This window comes from Chenopodium quinoa, unplaced genomic scaffold, assembly GCF_001683475.1.
Source record: "Chenopodium quinoa cultivar QQ74 unplaced genomic scaffold, ASM168347v1, whole genome shotgun sequence".
Taxonomy (NCBI): domain Eukaryota; kingdom Viridiplantae; phylum Streptophyta; class Magnoliopsida; order Caryophyllales; family Amaranthaceae; genus Chenopodium; species Chenopodium quinoa.
In genome coordinates this window covers 1,883,782-1,902,002 of record NW_018744662.1, presented here as the reverse complement: position 1 = coordinate 1,902,002, position 18,221 = coordinate 1,883,782, and the positions used below count along the sequence as shown (strand labels likewise).

The following is an 18,221-nucleotide window of genomic DNA, read 5'->3' as shown; positions in this document are numbered from 1 at the left end:
CAACCCATTTTAGAGATGTCTCGACTAGACGACGACCTATTCATACGCTCGACCCCATGATACAAGTATAATATAGGTTAGGAATACTCAACGGTAACGAGACTTATAATTGTGAAAACGAAACAAAAAAAAAAAAAGCTCCTCCACTTAGAAACATACCATAACATAAGAATATAAGAACACATCTATCCAAATAAGTACGTAACATAAACAGGTGGAATGTATTGTTATTTGTCTTCCAGCTAGGCATCCTCTGCTTTTGACTCTCTTTCTTTCTTCTTCTTCTCCTTCTCCTTCTCTTTCCCACCTCTCTCTCACTATCTTGATTCTGACCCTTTTTCCTCCTTTTCTTCTTCTTTTTTCTACTTCTACTTGTACTAATTATACTTCTTTTTACCACTATTATCATTATTCACAAAATTATTACAATTAAATAATAAAAATCTCTCTTCATTTCACAATTTCACCCTCTATTCTGCTTCTTCTTCACTGATTCTGGGTTTTCTTTCCTCCATTGTAAACAAAGCTTCAATCTTTCTTAGATCCCTACATTTTGTAATTTTATTTTTTTTTACCATTTTTTTCCCCAACCCTTTAATATTCTTTGGATTTGCCGGCCATTGAATAAAAATTAAAACTTGGGAATTTTCCCAAAAAAAAAACCCTTTTGTCTTCCTTTTCACATTTTGGTTAATCAATTTTTTTGATTATTTAAAAAATAATTTTAGTGGGGTTTTAATTGAATCCTTCAAAATTACTCTACATTTTCAAAGGTGTGACCTTTCTTCTTTATTGTTGTTGGGTACTGCTAGCTTGCTTTAGGTCTACATTGGCCTATCTATGCTTATTGAGTTTGTTTTGGGTGGAAAGCAACCCCTTTTTTTGCTTCTCTGGGTTCTTAAGGAAGAAGATCAAGGTGGTTAGGTTAAGATTTCATCTCCCTGCTAAAAAGGTATAATGCTTTCCTTCACTCTTTCAATTACTGTCTTATCAATGTCACAATTAGCGTAGTTGGTTAAAGTCTTTTGGGTCGATAATTAAGACCTCTGATCGAATCCCGTCTATACTCGACTCTTTATACACATCTAAAAAATAAAACTGCTGTTCAATTATTATTAAATTTACTGTGTATATATATATATATATATATATATATATATTTTCTGTAGTTGTATTATCCGTCTTTTCCTTCCATCCCCATTGACCTTTTTTTCATTTGACTTCAAGCACAAGTGATGCTACTTTCTGAATTTGATCTCTGTTAGATTTGGAAAATTTGAGTAATTTCAATGATTTTTACTATGATTTTAGGGCATTTTATGCTGCAATTTCATCTTAATTTGGAGTTTCCCTACAAGTAATGGGTGAAATTGCTAATTAAAATGTCACTTGTTTACAATTCTGTAATCAAAGAATGTGCTATTCATTAGGTTTTCTTGCAATATTATTAGCTCTAATTTCACAATAACTGTACTGATTTCTAGTATATGCTGCCTATTCAGTGAAGTTTGTTGGGGATCATATTGTTCTTTTTGGCTGATGAACAATTAGACATTATAGAAGTGTGAAATTTGAAGCAACATTGTTGTGGTGTAACAGGTGAAGATGTTTAGGTTGTGCAACCTGTAGACTCAAATAAGGGTGAGCTAATTAGGCAATTCGTATTGGCGGAAGATTAACAATGTCATCGGGTAGCTCATTGAGTGCTAAACTTTCACAGAAGACAATTCTGGGTCTTAAGCTGTGGGTTTTGATAGGATTATGTGTTGGTTTGTTTATAATTGTGATTCTTTGTATCTTATGTATATGGTTCACATTCCGGAAGAAGTCAAGAAGGGTAGACAGGTTTTCCGTTTCTCAGATTCCAAATGTTACAAAGGATATAAGGGTTGATAGAATTGGGGTTCCGGGTCCTCGGGAATATAATAATAACCATACTAATAATAATAATCATCATCTATCCATCAATGTACATGATAAATCAAGTGACAGAAATTCAGGAAAGATGTTTTCTTATTTGGGTAGGAGCAAGTCCAGTGATGTTGAAACTATGAGCCAGTGCAGTTCGGTTCATCACCACGATAGGGCATACAGCTCACATTCTGGGGATGATGGAAGTTTTGGCACCATTCCAAAGCATGCTTCATCTTATGGCCTTCCAACAGCTTCTCCTTTGGTTGGTTTGCCAGAGATATCACATCTTGGTTGGGGACACTGGTTTACTCTTAGGGATCTGGAAATGGCAACTCATCATTTCTCAGCAACTAATATTATAGGTGAGGGTGGTTATGGTGTTGTCTACAAAGGGCTGTTAGTCAATGGAACTGAAGTAGCTGTTAAGAGACTAGTGAATAATATGTAAGTAAATTTCTGATCAAAAGATTTTTAAGGCCTGCATATTCTTATGCTATTATTTTGATTGCCATTGAATGTTTATTGACAGGGGGCAAGCCGAGAAAGAATTTAGGGTAGAAGTTGAAGCTATAGGTCATGTTCGACACAAGAACTTAGTGCGCCTCTTGGGCTATTGCATTGAAGGAGTTCATAGGTGACTCACCATTAATCTTGATGTAAATAGAATTCTTTCATGATTATGATTATGATTATTTACTGCCTTTTTGTGTGCAATGCTGATTTTTTTTTTTTTTACAAGTTATCTGCTATAAGTTAATTTCTTTTGGCCCAGCTGCCCAAGTATAAATTAGATATGAATTGGTTTTCCAGGATGCTTGTTTATGAATATGTGAACAATGGCAACTTGGAGCAATGGATTCATGGAGCTATGCGTCATCATGGTACCCTTACATGGGAGGCTCGCATAAAGGTTCTTCTTGGGACTGCTAAGGCGTAAGTTTACCTTACCATTCTTTTCAAACATGTATCATGAAGATATAAATTATTAGTTGCTAATCTTGCTATATCCTGGAGGTAGGATGGAAAATTAAAAAAATATTAGGAAGAAAGAATTATTGTATTAATGAACAAGATTCATATTTGACAAACTGGTTCAGTAAACCAGATTTATACAAGATTCAAATTGTGTCTGTTGGTTGCAGGCTTGCATATCTGCACGAATCAATAGAACCAAAAGTTGTTCATCGGGACATAAAATCAAGCAATATTCTGATCGATACTGATTTCAATGCCAAAGTATCTGATTTTGGATTGGCAAAGCTCTTGGATTCTGGAGAAAGTCACATAACCACCAGAGTAATGGGGACTTTCGGGTTAGTTTTGTTATCGTGTTTAATTTTTCTGAGTTCAGCATTTCATATTTTAGCAATTTAGTGTAAATTTCTGATCTTGCCGCTGACACTGTTATGAACTACAGGTATGTGGCACCAGAATATGCAAATAGTGGTCTGCTGAATGAGAAGAGTGACATTTATAGTTTTGGTGTTTTGCTTTTAGAAGCCATAACTGCAAGGGACCCTGTAGATTATAGCCGGCCTGCCAATGAGGTATCAGAATCTATGCTTTCATGAATGCTCATTGTAGTTGCAAAATCACTTGTTAGTTAATATTCATTACTCTCTGCTGATAACCTTATTAGGTGTACTGTGTACATACTTAAGAATTTAAGATAATAAATACACTATCACATTGTGCACAATTGCTCATGTAGATAATCGTTTTCTTGTGATAGGTCAATCTTGTAGAGTGGCTGAAAGTCATGGTGGGGACTAGAAGGGCTGAGGAAGTTGTAGATTCGAATCTTGAAGTTAAACCTACAACTCGTACTCTGAAACGTGCGCTTCTTGTAGCACTTAGGTGTATTGATCCTGACCCTGAAAAAAGACCGAAAATGAGTCAGGTTGTAAGAATGCTGGACGCTGATGAGGTTCCAAATCGTGAGGTATGCTTCTCTAGCTGTCACTGACTGCATCTTGAGCTGTCTCTTTCGACTGCAATTATAGAAACCAAAAAAAATCTAACTAGTTGTCAACTTGTCATGCAAAAGTAAATTTTTTCTCTCACATTATATGTCGGAATTTTTTTATGGATGACTATACGGAATAATAACTTTTGATTCATTCATGCAACCGACCCCACTTATTGGGACTAAGGCTTTGATTGATTGATTGTCGGAATTACTGCCTGCCTCATCACTTTAGACATTGCCAAAATCTTTTTTTTCCCCCTTCTCCCATGACATTCTCAATTTACAATGATCAACTCGTAACTGATGCTATATTTGACCTATCTCACCAATGGGCTGATTTTTATATACTGTATTACCTTACTTTGCATCTCTAGGATGAGGCATAATTTAAAGCATTTATAAGTTTTCCTACTTCGTTTGGAAGATTGTTCCAAAAATTGTTCATGGCCATGTGGTGTTAAGACTGCTAGTATATGCTGATTTTGAGGTAATTATTATGTTTGACTATAAATCCTACAGCGCTATAGGCTATTAATTTTTAAACCCTAAGATAACTAATTCTATCAACTATGTCATGAATGGAGAGGGAGCAAGGTTGGAGATTTCCGGCTTGACAGGTCAACATTGTAGAATCAGGTTGATAATTTTAAGATTCTGTTGATCTGTAATTAAGAAACAGCTTATAATTACCAAGCTTCATAATCAAAGTACATAGGATCTAGGACACAACTGAGACTATTTCATGGGTTTTCTTGGATGACTTTGGATCAGTTTTTGTCATGGGGCTGCTTTGTGGGGATGATTCACTGCAGCCACTCGATTGTTTTTTCTTTAGATTGAAGAGCCAATACCAAGTCATTGAAAATCGCTAAGCTCATTTTCTCCTCTTCAACTCCATCTTGTATGGTTTTCAACCCAGCCTATTTTATTGTGCTGTTGTGCCTTAACAATTATACGACCCTAATGTTTACATCTTGTTTCTCAGCTTATTGCAACGAACTAGCGTGGTGTTGAGAAGTAAATGGACGGAAGGTTAATTTGGATAGATAAAGCTTGAAGCTTTCGTACAACGTCAATGGCTTTAGGCCATCACTCTCCAAGAACTCTCTAAAATAATACTTTCTGCCTGCCTTCTCTACTCTAAGCTACTTCTATTTATACTACTACTACAAGCATAAGTGGCAACAAGGCCTTAATTACTACATGTACTACTCTTGTCCTCTTACTATTTTAGTGCAATAACAAACAAACAAATAAAGGTGCTTTGTCCCCTGCTCAGTCCCCTGTTTCCTTTTGCTGCTGCTGCCATGGTAAGTTGTTGTTGTTGGTGCAAAGCCCTTGCTGCTCTCTCTGTCCTCTGTGGTAGGTGAGAGTCACGGGAGGAGGTGGAAGTGGGTTCATTGCACTTATTGAGCCCAACTACTGCTTTCCCTTGCAAACAATTTGTCGTTTGGTGTTTTTTCATCAGTGCGTAAGCTTCATTGAATCTTTCCTTTTAACTTTTTGTACCTGAAAATTTTGCATCTACTCAGTCTAGATAGAATATGGGAGGGGAATGAATCTACTGATTATTTTGTGAGACAATAACACAAAATGCCCCATTTTGGAGTCCAAGATGCTCTGAATTTCAGTGTACTACAAGCAATAAGATCCAATAGAGGTGGTTGTGTCTTTATCTTTGTAACATGCATATGACTGTATTAGTAATTTGGTGCTTATAAGAGGTAGAATGGTTCTCATAACTTTTAAGGCTAGAAGTTGAGTCAAGTAATAGTTTATGAAACAGCAATATGGTTTGGGAGCTTTCAAGTAGAGAACATTCTGACTTTTGCACCTCCTTATATTGGTTATTGGCGTGCACAGGAATTAAATTGCTTCTGCTAATAGTTAATTTCAATTTGCGAGTTAGAAGCTGCTAGGGTGTGATTTTATAGCGTGCACATTTATTTTGACACCAATAAAAAAGCCAACCTGACAATAATATCTCATAGGCATTGCTTAAAATTTTCAATGAGTAAAGCATTTGGGATGGAGTGCAACATGAAGGCTGTTTTACATATAGCGAAACCAATGAGCTATACATTGCATGGGAAAATAACCTGCTTTATGATCCTTTAGTTTGTAGTCTTTTAGTAGCAAAATGAATTCTGTTTATCTGGTCCAAAATTCTGAAGACCCTATTTATGAAAAAGGAAAAGGGAGTGTGAATGTGTAGAAACCAGTAACCAAGGATCATATACATAGGATGACAAACTTGTAGATAGAATGTATTAAATTTTGTGCAGAAATTGATGCTGTGAGCTTCTTTCCAAGATTATTTTCGAAACATTTATACCTTTTTGACAATGGAAAGCAAATTTTGTAACTTTTGCCCCTTCCATATAAACAATGTGAACCATTTGATACCATGACCGCCTTTAGAAAAGCTCCTACCTTGAGCGCAGTGGATTTTATGGAGCTTTGCCTGAAAGTTGATCCGGAAGGAAACCAACTAGCTTACTATTGTATTTTCAGAGCTAACAAAGTCCAGTTTTACTAGGCAGGCACTTGATTGTTTCCAAAATAGAGTGATGCTCATTACAGATCTTATTATGTTGAAATATAAGTCCTAAACTAGCGAATGTTCATGGTTTTAGAGCCAGCAGATCAGGAGCTTGAACACATTACTCTTGTTTAGAAGTCGTATTTAACTGTGACCAAATTTTCCCAATATGCACAATTTTTACTATCTGACCAGGTCTTCTGGTTGCATCTGTTTGGATTATCTGACTTTAAAGGGTGTTCTTTGCAGGATCGTAGAAATAGAAAGAGCCGTACAACGAGCATGGAATTTGAGAGTGTGAAGGATACTGGTAGTTCAGTCGGTGATGAAATTAGTATTATTAGAGTGGAAGACACTGATAGCATTGCACCCAGTTCTAGTCAAGTATAGGCATTGACTGTAACATGGTTTAGCTAATATTGGCCACTTCTTCCAGAATGTATGGTGCAGCCACTCATCTTGACGCTTAACAAATACTTGTGACTGGTTTACCAGCCATCCTGTTCGATTGCTGGTGCCTCCCTAGTAAGACCTGTTGAGAGCGTGAAAGTTTTCCTTATATGCCTGCCTTCCATGAATCGGGACAGGACAGGAAGCTGGGGAATGATTGGAATGCTAAGAAGAGGAGAGAAACCTATGTACAGAAAATCATCAGATATAAAGTTAATTTTCATTCATGGTGGAACCTAGGTGATTCTACCCGTTTTAGCTTTGCATTTATTTACTTAATTTTTTTTTTTTTGTTGCTTTTCCTTTTTAAAGTTTAACATCTGTATTTATTCATCTATGTATGAAGTATTTTGAAGATTTTAATTTTATAATTAATATTTGATGATATGTTAAGATGAACCCCATTATAATTTGTCTTGCATCATCGACGAATGAGAGGAAGGATGATTGATTAACAAATGTTGTGGGCTAACCTTATGTTTTTTGAATTAGTTCTAGGGTGAAATTTTACTCGGCTTATATAGTTATATGTGTTTAGACTCTAATCTCTATGAAGACATCGATGATACGACTTGGGAGTTAGGATTTTAAACGAGCATCTAAATGCTAGACTAAGGCGTAAGGGTCGAGTAAAAATATAAATCTCTCATCTTACTTGACACAACTCATGTTTTATTTCTTTTCTACTTCCATAATCTTGATTCAAGGCTTTTACTCTCTTCTTTTTACCTATAGTCAACCTCAAATTCTCTCTTCTACGGAGTATCTATATAATTACTAAACTTTCAACAATGGAGTCTTATATTTACTTTTAGGAAAATTTGTTAGAAAAAACCTATTATAACACTCTTTTGTTAGAAAAAACCTTTAAAATTTTTTTTGGCCAAAAGAAACCTATTTTAAAAATTTTTTGTTGAAGACAACCAAAACCTCTAATTAGCCCCAAATTACAATAAATCTTATTTAATTAATCAAAAATCATAAATAAATTGGAAAATTAAAAAAAAAAAAACATACACCACCTTCTAACCCCATCACCAGCTACCACCCCCTGGCCTGGTAGCAACCGCCCCCACCCCTCCCCTTCCCCCGCGCCGGCAAAGTCCCCCCTACCCCTCCTATTCCTTTGAACCACCACCGCGACCACCCACCCATCACTAAACCCTAACCCCAAAAACTCCCATCCCCCTCTTTACCACCACCACAAAACGCCCACCACTCCATTTCCCACACCCTGAAACGACACGAGGAGGTCGTTCATGGGTGTGGAAAAAGGAGGGGGTTGTTTATGGTTGTGGAAATGAGGGGTGGAATTTTCGGGTTTGGGTTTAGTAAGGGGTGGGTGGTCGCGGTGGGTGAAAGGGAGGGGGTTGGGTCTCTGGTCGTCGCAGTGGGTGAAAGGGAAAGGGTTAGGGTTTTGCCGGTGCGAGGGGTAGGGATTCTGTTCGCCGGTAGGGGTGAGGGTGAGGGTGGCTGCTACCAGGGGAGGTGGATGGGGGAGGGTGGCAGGTGGTGATGGGGTTGGGGAGTGGTTTAAGTTTTTTTTTTTTTTTTTTTTAAAATTTTTTTTTTAAATTTATCAATTTATTTGTTATTTCTAAATAATTAAATAAGATTTAGTAGATAATTAGGAGTAATCAGGGGCTAATTAGGTTAATTACTATCTAGCTAATTATTTTTTTGAGTGCTAAACGCAACCTAACTTTACTCAGCGCAGCTTCTATTCCACTCATTTATTAGATGTAGGGAAAAAATAACCATTTTATATCTTTTCCTCTCAAGTAATCTCTAATAACAAGAGTGCATTAATTTAACTTAAAATACATTGAATTTGCAATGGGTAATGATTTTTACATTAGCCTCTTCGAATTTGATAAAGAATCATACAAATCTATTATGTGTAGAATCAATAAAACCACTTTTCATCCTTCAAAAAAAAAAAAAACAAAAAAACGCATTTCATATTTCGTTCAAATTGTATAAAATAATTGATCCCATTTCGTGTGTCACCCAACTTCATCCGATTCATGTTCATATTTATTAGATCTCGGAATATTGTTCGCTAATTGATTATGTAAGTAATTCGAATAAACTAAAAGGTATAAATTTCTGGAAGTTAGGTGTGGAAGGTGGAAAGGAAAGCAGGCAAAAAAATGTCGTGAAGATGATTTTAGCTTAGAAGGGTGTTTATGGTATTTAGGAGGGGTGTATAGTAGTAACTAGAGGTTGCGTTTAGCAATCATGAAAAAAAAAAACACCGGGCTGTCTTTTATTACAAGTATTCCATCTATCCCTATTTGTTTGCTCCATAGGCAAAATGAAAACTAAGACCTCCAATTTTAAAAGTAATAATGTTAGCCACTAAGCTATTTCCACATTATACTCCGTATGTTATTTTATTAAAATTAAATGTAAATAAGAATTTCAATTATGGAATTGATAGTAGTTTTGAGGAAATGCATACCGAGGTAAATTATATAAAATATTTTTTATTCAAAAATTAAAAAAAAAAAAGTAAATATAAGACTCCATTGTTGAAAGTTTAGGCCTATGATAACTCACTCTGTCCTTAATTTTTTACCTCAAATTTCTTTGTACTACCTCTGTTTTATATTTTTTGCAACTTTTGCAAAAAATGGATGCTACACATAATTTGCAACTAATTTTTCTCACTCTATCTTACACTTATAAACAAATTTTGTGTAACAATCTGTGCCCCCTTTAAAGTTACTAAAAATGTAAAATAGAGGTAGTAGTAAAATAAAGGATGGAGATAATACAATTTCGCCCCTTCTTAAACTATCTGAGAAGATAAAAGACAAAAGCTAATGAGCGCCCCGAGACGTTAGATAAGAGAAATAAAAGTGGAAATATTAGAGTAAAACTAACATTAATTACACTGAACGACGCGGGATTTTGTCATGCATTCCTAACTTATTACTAATTCAACCAATATAATTACTGTACACAAACTTTTAATAACACATAGTTTACACTAAATTAATGTAAATCGGGCTGGGCTGGGCAAATTCATCACCGAGAAAAATGATTTTGAGGAGAGAGAAAATGATTTAACAGCGAGGTGGTCGTCAATGGAGAGATGATCGAGGATTATGAAGAGGAGTTCTTCGTTGAGGAGGTCGAAGGGGTTGTTGTTGTTGTTCTCATGCTTCATCGATCTCGCCATTGAAGGATTGAAGGAGAAAGAAAATGGAGGAAAGTAGAGGGAGAAGTACTGTAGTTGCTAATTGTAGAAGAAAAATGGTTGAATTTTGAGGAAAGTGAATACTCATATGATGGAGGATAATTGTATTGAATTGTATTGTTGGGAAGAAGGTGGTAAGGGCAGACTATAATTGATTTCCCCATTAAAGGAGAGAGAAAATCGAGGAAAATACTTGCTAATTGTAGAAGAAAAGGATAACTTTTTGATTTTGATACTCTGTTTTTGTGGGGAAAAAAGGTCACTTTTGTGGAAAAAAAAGGGTAACTTTTGTGAAAATATAAGTCACTTTTATAAAAAAAGAAAGGTCATTTTTGTTAAAAAAAAGGGTCACTTTTGTGAAAAAAAGGGTCACTTTTGTGAAAATGTGGGTCACTTTTGTAAAAAAAAAAAAAAAAAAAAAAAAAAAAAAAGGTCACTTTTCGTAAAATGTTCGATGTACAATAAAATTATTGTAAATCGGGTGCATTTAAAAGGTTTGATTACTGTATTTATTATCCAACGCTCAAGGGTGCTGATTAGCAAGATTGATGATAAAATGAGGCTAACTCCTATTTTGCAGTACATAGCTTGAGTCCTTGACCTTTGTCGATCACCGAGATCAACCGGCAAATAAGCAAAATAGTGATCCGAATGTTACATTTCTTCTCCACAATTCCATGAATTTCACCATGAATCTGCAACAACACTAACTCTACAACCTCCAATTCTTCTTCTCTTCAACAATGGCGGCTTCCTCTGCTTCACTCCACAGATCCTCTCTCTCTCCTCCTTCTTCTTCCTCCCCTCTTCAACGCCTCTCCACCTTCAAAGACACCACCAACAACAACCCATCTTCTTCTTCCCTCGATTCCACCACCACAACCTCAACCAACCCTCTCTCCTCCTTCTCTTCCGACCCCATTTTCTCTCTCTTCCTCTCCCCTGACTTCTCCTCCACCTCCTTCTCCTCCCAAGCTCTCTCCTCCGGCTCCGCCGCTTCCACCGCCGAGCGCCTCCAAGACGGTATTCGTCTCCTCGAAAAACAGCTTCGCTCCGAAGTTCTTTCCCACCATGATCATCTCTTCTCTCAGCTTTCTTCCCTTCGAGACGCTGATTCCGCTCTTTCTCTTGTTCGATCCTCCGTTTTCTCTCTCCAATCGTCTGTTCGTCGCGTTCGATCTGAGATCTCTGACCCACATACCCAGATCAAATCTAAGACTACCCAGTTGTCTAATCTTCATACTGCTTCACAGCATTTGCAGTTTACTATCAAGGTGTTGCGATTGATTAAGAAGCTTCGAGATCTAATGGAGGGTTCTTCGGAATCGCTGGACCTTTTGAAGGGTGCTCAATTGCATTGTGAGATTCTGGGGTTGGCTAATGATAATGATTTGGGTGGGATTGATGTGGTTGATGAGGAATTGAGGTGGGTTTCTGAAGCCGGGTCGAAACTTCGGGCCGAAGGGATGAAGATGTTGGAGGGGGGATTAGAGGGGTTGAATCAAGCTGAGGTTGGAAGTGGTTTGCAGGTGTTTTACAATCTTGGGGAATTGAGGGGAACAGTTGATGGATTGGTTGCGAAGTATAAGAATTTGGGGGTTAAGAGTATTGCTAATGCATTGGATATGAAGGCAATTTCTGCTGCTTCTGGTGCTGGTGGTGGGTTTGGTGGTCCCGGGGGGATTCAGAGGAGTGGTACGCCGCAGATTGGGGGCGGGGCGAGAGCGAAAGACGCTCTTTGGCAGCGGATGAGTGGGTGTATGGATCAGTTGCATTCGATTATCGGAGCCGTTTGGCTATTGCAGAGGGTGTTGTCTAAGAAGAGGGATCCTTTTACTCATGTTTTGTTGCTGGATGAGGTTATTCAGGTGTGTTTGCTGCTCCTGTTTTTGTATTGTGAATGGATTTGGTTACTTGTAGTTTACCGCTGCAGAATGTTTACTGTTTATCTGTTCTTATGTGAATTTGCATGGTTTGATTGAATAATGTTCTTACAATTGAAAACATAGAAGCAAGTTGGTGATTCAAGATTGTTTGATATGCATTTTGTGGGAATACTTGCTACTAGTATGCTTAGAAGAGAAGATGAACTCTGATTGGATCTTCTATGAAGTTTTATACTTATATTATTTAACTCGTAACTTGATTAGTTTATCCTCACTTGTAGAAGTAGTAAATGGGTGATAAAGAACGTGGTACTTAAGCTCATAAGGGTAGAAGTTTTGATTTAATTGTGGTTGATTAGTAGCTTCCTTTTTCATTCTGCTTAGATCAATCACAGGATTCACAGCTCCTCTTAGTTCTCTTGGGAGTATGAACATACATTACAAGTTTGCTTAGTTTTTGACTAATGCCAAATGAGAAGGGTGACATTGGTTTTTTTTAATGGAATTCATTAAACATTTTTCTGTAAGTTCTAGTGGAAGCACTAAATATTTATGAGCAAATAAAAGGTGCAAAATATATAGAGCCAGTGATAATTACACATTAAATTTGATGTCCATCCCAAGATTCCCAACACTTGTGAATTACAACCCTTTTTCTCGAGAATTGGAACCAGACTAGCAAGAGTGTTGCCTCCTTATAATGTGCAGAGTCCTACCCGTCTCTTAGACTCTGTCTCAGATCTAGATTACAAATGATATTAGTAAACATATAATTATAATTTAATCTAACAACCTTTGCTTTGGAAATATTTACACTCCCTCTGTCCCAAATTAGCTTTTTATTTATCTCAGGCACTAGTTTTTAGGAGATATTATGGTGGGGGTTTTGTTGATTAAAGTGATTAAAATAAATTAATGGGTGTTGTTTAATGTTTGTGGTGAAAGAAAGTGTGGATTTGTTGAATAAAAGTGATTACCTAAGAAGTTAGTGGTATAGTTAATTCTGTAGACCCAGCTTAATATGAGAAATTGAGAACTTTATATGGGATCAAACATTTTGTGAGGAATGAGAGCTTTGATTGGGGAAGGTGGGAGTAGAATCCTAATTTATGCAAAACTAGAAGACTTAGTAGCTTGTAAGCAATAGTCTGCAAAAAACTCAACAATGCATCAAATTTCCCATCCCCACTCCTGCATGGACGTATTGGCCCTACCATGGGTCCATGGCTCACCTATCCTGTAGTGGACTCTTGTGCTTTCCGTACTAAACACTCTAAGGGGCTATCTTGTTATTGCAAATTGTCTTTAACTTCTTTAATTATCTTCTCTTCAATTCCAATTCCAAGCTTACTCAGTGTCATTCCGACATTCTGACTTAGCTGCTTTTTTCAAATGCAAACAGAATCATAACTATGAAAAATTCAGTTTGAATGCTCGAACAATTCACTTGCTAATATACTCTTGAGGAAGATCTTGAAGGTCTATGCACATCATTGAGTAAAATATGGATGGTGTCTTACATAAGATGCTTTGACACTATCTTTCTCTCATTGTTTCATTGCTTCCTTCAGCCTAGTCTGTTTACTAGACAGTGACAATGACAACGCTTTGGAGGCTGTTAAGCTATAATAAATTTGAAGAAAACGGTTATGCTTTAGCCCCTGGGCAAGATCAAAGAATCATCTTTTCTTAGCCATTCCATTTACTAAAATGTATAATGCATTTCCACGAGTGCCCCTTCCCCTTAGGCTAGTCTATTACTTGAACTTGTAGGCCCTTTTTATTGATTTTTTTAATCATCTACAAATTGAAAATTGCTCAAGGAAGATGATGGATCTTCTCTTAATGCTACACAAGCTGCATGTTGATTATTGATTTTGGGTGGCTATGATATGGAAAGTAGGTATATGATGACTGTATGAGGTTGAGTGTCCGGGAAAGATCAAAAGTAATAGCTATTGTACTGGTAGTTGATTTTGTCAAAATTCGAAACGTTTGGAAATCAGCCCTGTATCTGATACATTAATCTTTCTTGCCCTTATGTTGTGGATAGAGTAGACAAACAATATGTGGAACAAACTACTTCTCTACCATAAATAAAATTATGATGTTTCTTTCTTCTAGTATTAAAGAATCGTGGAGTGGCAGATATTCTAGATCTAGGTACTTTCTTTTGTTATCTTTCCCCAGTATTGCCATTTCAAGCTAGCTGGTCAAGCTGGATTTCGTATGACTTTTCCTTTTTTCTTAGTTTACCTGTTGCTTTTGCAGGAAGGTGATCCAATGTTAACAGATCGAGTTTGGGAAGCATTTGTAAAATCATTTACAAATCAGATGAAATCTGCATTCACCGCTTCAAGTTTTGTAAAGGAAATATTTACATTGGGCTACCCAAAACTTTATTCCATGATTGAGAATCTGTTAGAACGAGTATCACGTGAAACTGATGTCAAAGGAGTTCTACCAGCTATTAGTTCAGATAACAAAGAGCAGATGCGTGGGGCAATCGAAATTTTCCGGACAGCATTCTTGACCCTTTGTTTGAGTCGTCTCTCAGACCTTGTCAACAGTGTCTTGCCAGTTTCCAACCGGGGAAGTGTTCCCTCTAAGGAACACATATCCAAAATCATATCACGGATCCAGGAAGAGATCCAAGCTGTTCAGTTTGATGGACATTTGACTCTTTTGGTTCTGCGTGAAATCGGCAAAGTTTTGATTCTCTTGGCTGAAAGAGCTGAATATCAGGTATGTTTGGGTTATTTATCCCTGAAAAACCAAAAATATTCGTTATTGAAAATGCTGCTTCCATGAATCCTTTGATGAAAGCCATAAGCTTGTGAATTCGTTTCTTGTATGTGTGCTTGTTAGCTTTTCTTTTCTTGCCTGTTCCTTGTAGTTGTTGTAACCATATCTCAGTTGATATTTTTTTCTAACTAGTAAAATGTTTTGTGATTTCTGCAATATGGTTTTTTAGTTTGTCATTTCAAAATCTGTTTCTGTTTGTATGCAATGGTAGAGGTCCTAGTTGTTGAAACTAGAATCCAATTTTTAATTTGTTTTCCTGTAAAGAGTCCCAGCTTAAGAATCCAGCCCTTGATATGGAGAAGGACAACTTAAATAGACACCAACCATCTCAGTGAATAAAATATGACTAGGTCTTCCTGTTAGTGTTGATGCTTCTCTGGCGGTTTTCCATTACATGCTTGGATTTTTTTTTTCTCCTTTCATTTTTCTGCCCATGTTGATTTGCAGATATCTACTGGGCCTGAAGCTAGGCAGATAACAGGTCCTGCAACTCCAGCTCAATTGAAGAACTTCATGTTGTGTCAGCATCTTCAAGAAATCCACACTCGCATATCAGCTTCGTTGTCAAAACTACCCCGTGAAGCCTCTGAAGTATTGTCTCCCTCACTAGGTGCTGTATATGCGGTTGCCTGTGATTCAGTAGAATCCTTATTCCAAGCTATGCTAGACCGTCTCCAGTCATGCATCTTGCAAATCCATGACCACAACTTTGGCGTTGTAGGCATGGATGCTGCTATGGATAACAATGCTTCACCATACATGGAGGATTTGCAAAAATGCATCCTCCACTTCCGCAGAGAGTTCCTATCCAGGTTGTTGCCTTCCTCTAAAACTGCAGCAGTGACTGGAACTGAATCTATATCCACTAAGCTCGCACGTGGAATGGCTTCACGGGTTCTCATGTTCTTCATTAGGCATGCTTCCCTTGTAAGACCCCTTTCCGAGTCTGGAAAATTGCGGATGGCTCGGGATATGGCTGAGTTGGAATTAGCCGTGGGGCAGAATTTGTTCCCAGTGGAGCAGCTTGGTGCTCCATACAGGGCCCTACGAGCATTCCGTCCTGTCATCTTCTTGGATACATCTCAACTTGAGGCATCACCACTGCTTCAGGATCTGCGCCCTAGTACTATACTTCACCACCTTTATTCTCGAGGGCCCGATGAGTTGCTGTCACCAATGCAGAGGAATAAACTCACGCCTCTTCAGTATTCCTTGTGGTTGGACTCCCAGGGTGAAGATCAAATATGGAGGGGAATCAAAGCAACTCTTGACGACTATGCTACATTAGTGAGGTCTAGAGGAGACAAGGAGTTTGACCCTGTTTATCCCATAATGCTTCGAATAGGGTCATCTATCTCAGAAAATTCATCACAATCGGAGACTTGATTATGTGGGGAACAGGCTACAGCAGCAGACCACATGTTTTACTTACTAAAGTGCCCTTCTGCTGGTTCAATTGCTTAGTTTAGGAATATTGCATGTTAAGACAATTAGATGAAGGGCACAACTGGTTGTTCTCAACTTTGGGGTTGGAAACATCATGCTACTTCACTCAACAACGACCAAAGCTTACATTTTTTTGAAGTGCTGATTATGTTGTAGGCTCATTGTTTTGAACTCAAAGGCCAAGCTGTTTATATACTCTGAGAACTGATACCTGTCCATCATTTTTTTTCCCATGTATTTTTATAGAGTGATATTTGTATACTACTGATATAGTGATTTTTGTATTAGGGTCTGTCACATCGTTTCATAGCTCTTTGTAATAAAGTCACTACATCTTCCTAGCTCTTTTAATTGATGGGCATTCGTTAGCAAGATTCATATATAAAATCGTAATGTGAAATTACCATATTAACATATGTATGTCAAATTAAGATTCTTTCCTTCGAAAAGAACACTATCCTTCGAAATTAACCAGTCAACAAAAACATCAAAGAACAAATACCTCAATGAGGGATTTTCAATTGCATGTTATTAACTCTTTGCATGGTTGGTTTGAACTCTTTGAAGAACACTTTGATGTTTGTTTAAGCAATGACTTATAAAAAAGTTCCGTCTCATGTTAAAACGTTTTGGTATTTTATGTAAAATGAAGTTAGTTAACTTGTTTTTGTAGTGCACGTAGCTTATGGACTACAATTTCCAAGCTAACAACCGAAGTGCCAATGTATAAATTCCTTCCAACCAAGAAAGAAACCACGCTTTTTAGAAAACAATACATTACTCCAATCTAAAGCACTATTACACTCTACTTAAAAGTTAAAAGCAATGCTTGGATCACGCGCCAAAGGCCAAGTTTACTTCATGCTCTGTATGACCATATTCCCTTTGTCCCTTTTTTTTTTAATTACCCATAGAGCACGATTCATTTTTGTAAGAAGTAAGGTAAAATTGTGCATATGGGGTTGCAAGTGGGGTTGATTAGGATACATAGGGAAAGAGCAAATGCCAAATGGAAGTGCAAGTAGAGGACTTACCAAATAAAGAAATAGAGCAACCTTAAAGGAAGATCTAAAAAGAAACATGGGACAAACAAAAAGGAATTGAGGGAGTACAAAGTAGTAATTAGATTTTTTTATGACATTATATTAATAACCTTAGATCAAATAGTTTTTATAAAAGTTAATAAATCTTCAAATACATGAACCCTTTAACATTTGATAAAGAAAATGAACGTTAATTAGCCAAATGATTGAATTTTTTTGAATAATCAAACCCTCTATTCATTCTAAAAGTTAGAGAAAACAATAGGCATAAGAACTTGTATTAGATAATGACATTTTGGTTAAAGCTTAACGTTTTGTTTTCAAGTGGTAATGGATTTTGGCAAAAATTTACTACTTGTAGTATTGGAACTTTGTGAAAAATGAGCATGATTAAGGAATTTTGACATCTTAGTACTCCGTATCATGTAAGAAGTTGCAAATATTTCTCTTACAAAAACCTGTATCTGTTTGAAATGATGACTTTATTTGCACTAGAAGTCTCAGCTAGTCAAATTTACAGACTAACTCCAGAGCCAAGGTTATTGTCTAAAGCGTGTAGGAAACTAAGCACCTCTTGACTTTTTTGACTTTCCCTTTCATAGCAATTGCCAGCAACCAATTCAAGAAATTCATTTTTGACGAGGCATGCTCATACCCGTATGCTAACTACATCCGTTTCATATTATTTGTAAATTTGCAACGATTTAACATATAACAGAGAGGAAAAATATCTAATCGTTACAAATAATTAGGGGTGAGCAAAAAATCAGGGTACCCTGAATCGGAACCGGACCATGTTAGGAACCGCAAGTTCCGGAACCAGAACCTGTACAAGAGGTTCCGGTTCTGGGTAGCAAACTGGAGAACTTGTTGTAATAGGTTCCGATTCAGGTTCTCAATTTTTTGGAATCGGAACCTGTAGGGTACCCTGCACCTGATAAAAGTATCACTTACTTTCAAA

At 36.9% G+C, this 18,221-nt stretch overlaps 2 protein-coding genes across 3 annotated transcripts; both read left to right on the top strand.

Annotated features, from left to right (window-relative positions):
- On the top strand, positions 1–7,262 carry LOC110701974 (probable receptor-like protein kinase At2g42960). 2 transcript variants are annotated; one of them, XR_002507430.1, is made up of 9 exons: positions 1–952; positions 1,600–2,358; positions 2,444–2,548; positions 2,725–2,847; positions 3,057–3,227; positions 3,332–3,461; positions 3,647–3,856; positions 4,869–5,088; positions 6,675–6,759. XR_002507430.1 is itself a non-coding variant. In XM_021879599.1 (8 exons), the coding sequence occupies exons 2-8, from the start codon at positions 1,682–1,684 to the stop codon at positions 6,813–6,815; spliced, it is 1,557 nt and encodes a 518-aa protein (XP_021735291.1). In that variant the 5' UTR covers positions 3–952; positions 1,600–1,681; the 3' UTR covers positions 6,816–7,262. The 2 variants fall into 2 exon arrangements, 1 of the variants encoding a protein (XP_021735291.1); XM_021879599.1 differs by lacking the exon at positions 4,869–5,088 and having other exon boundaries at positions 3–952; positions 6,675–7,262.
- A 3,298-nt stretch (positions 7,263–10,560) lies between these two features.
- On the top strand, positions 10,561–16,501 carry LOC110701973 (conserved oligomeric Golgi complex subunit 5-like). Its single transcript, XM_021879597.1, has 3 exons — positions 10,561–11,948; positions 14,238–14,711; positions 15,219–16,501. The coding sequence occupies exons 1-3, from the start codon at positions 10,824–10,826 to the stop codon at positions 16,155–16,157; spliced, it is 2,538 nt and encodes an 845-aa protein (XP_021735289.1). The 5' UTR covers positions 10,561–10,823; the 3' UTR covers positions 16,158–16,501.
- Positions 16,502–18,221: the final 1,720 nt, after the last annotated feature.

Excerpts from the sequence above, each read along its gene's own strand:
- LOC110701974 (XM_021879599.1), top strand. The coding sequence starts at position 1,682 with ATGTCATCGGGTAGCTCATTGAGTGCTAAACTTTCACAGAAGACAATT. Across the intron at positions 2,848-3,056 it reads CTTCTTGGGACTGCTAAGGC|GCTTGCATATCTGCACGAAT; the intron begins GTAAGTTTACCT and ends TGTTGGTTGCAG. Across the intron at positions 3,228-3,331 it reads AGAGTAATGGGGACTTTCGG|GTATGTGGCACCAGAATATG; the intron begins GTTAGTTTTGTT and ends TATGAACTACAG.
- LOC110701973 (XM_021879597.1), top strand. The coding sequence starts at position 10,824 with ATGGCGGCTTCCTCTGCTTCACTCCACAGATCCTCTCTCTCTCCTCCT. Across the intron at positions 11,949-14,237 it reads TGCTGGATGAGGTTATTCAG|GAAGGTGATCCAATGTTAAC; the intron begins GTGTGTTTGCTG and ends TTGCTTTTGCAG. Across the intron at positions 14,712-15,218 it reads CTGAAAGAGCTGAATATCAG|ATATCTACTGGGCCTGAAGC; the intron begins GTATGTTTGGGT and ends GTTGATTTGCAG.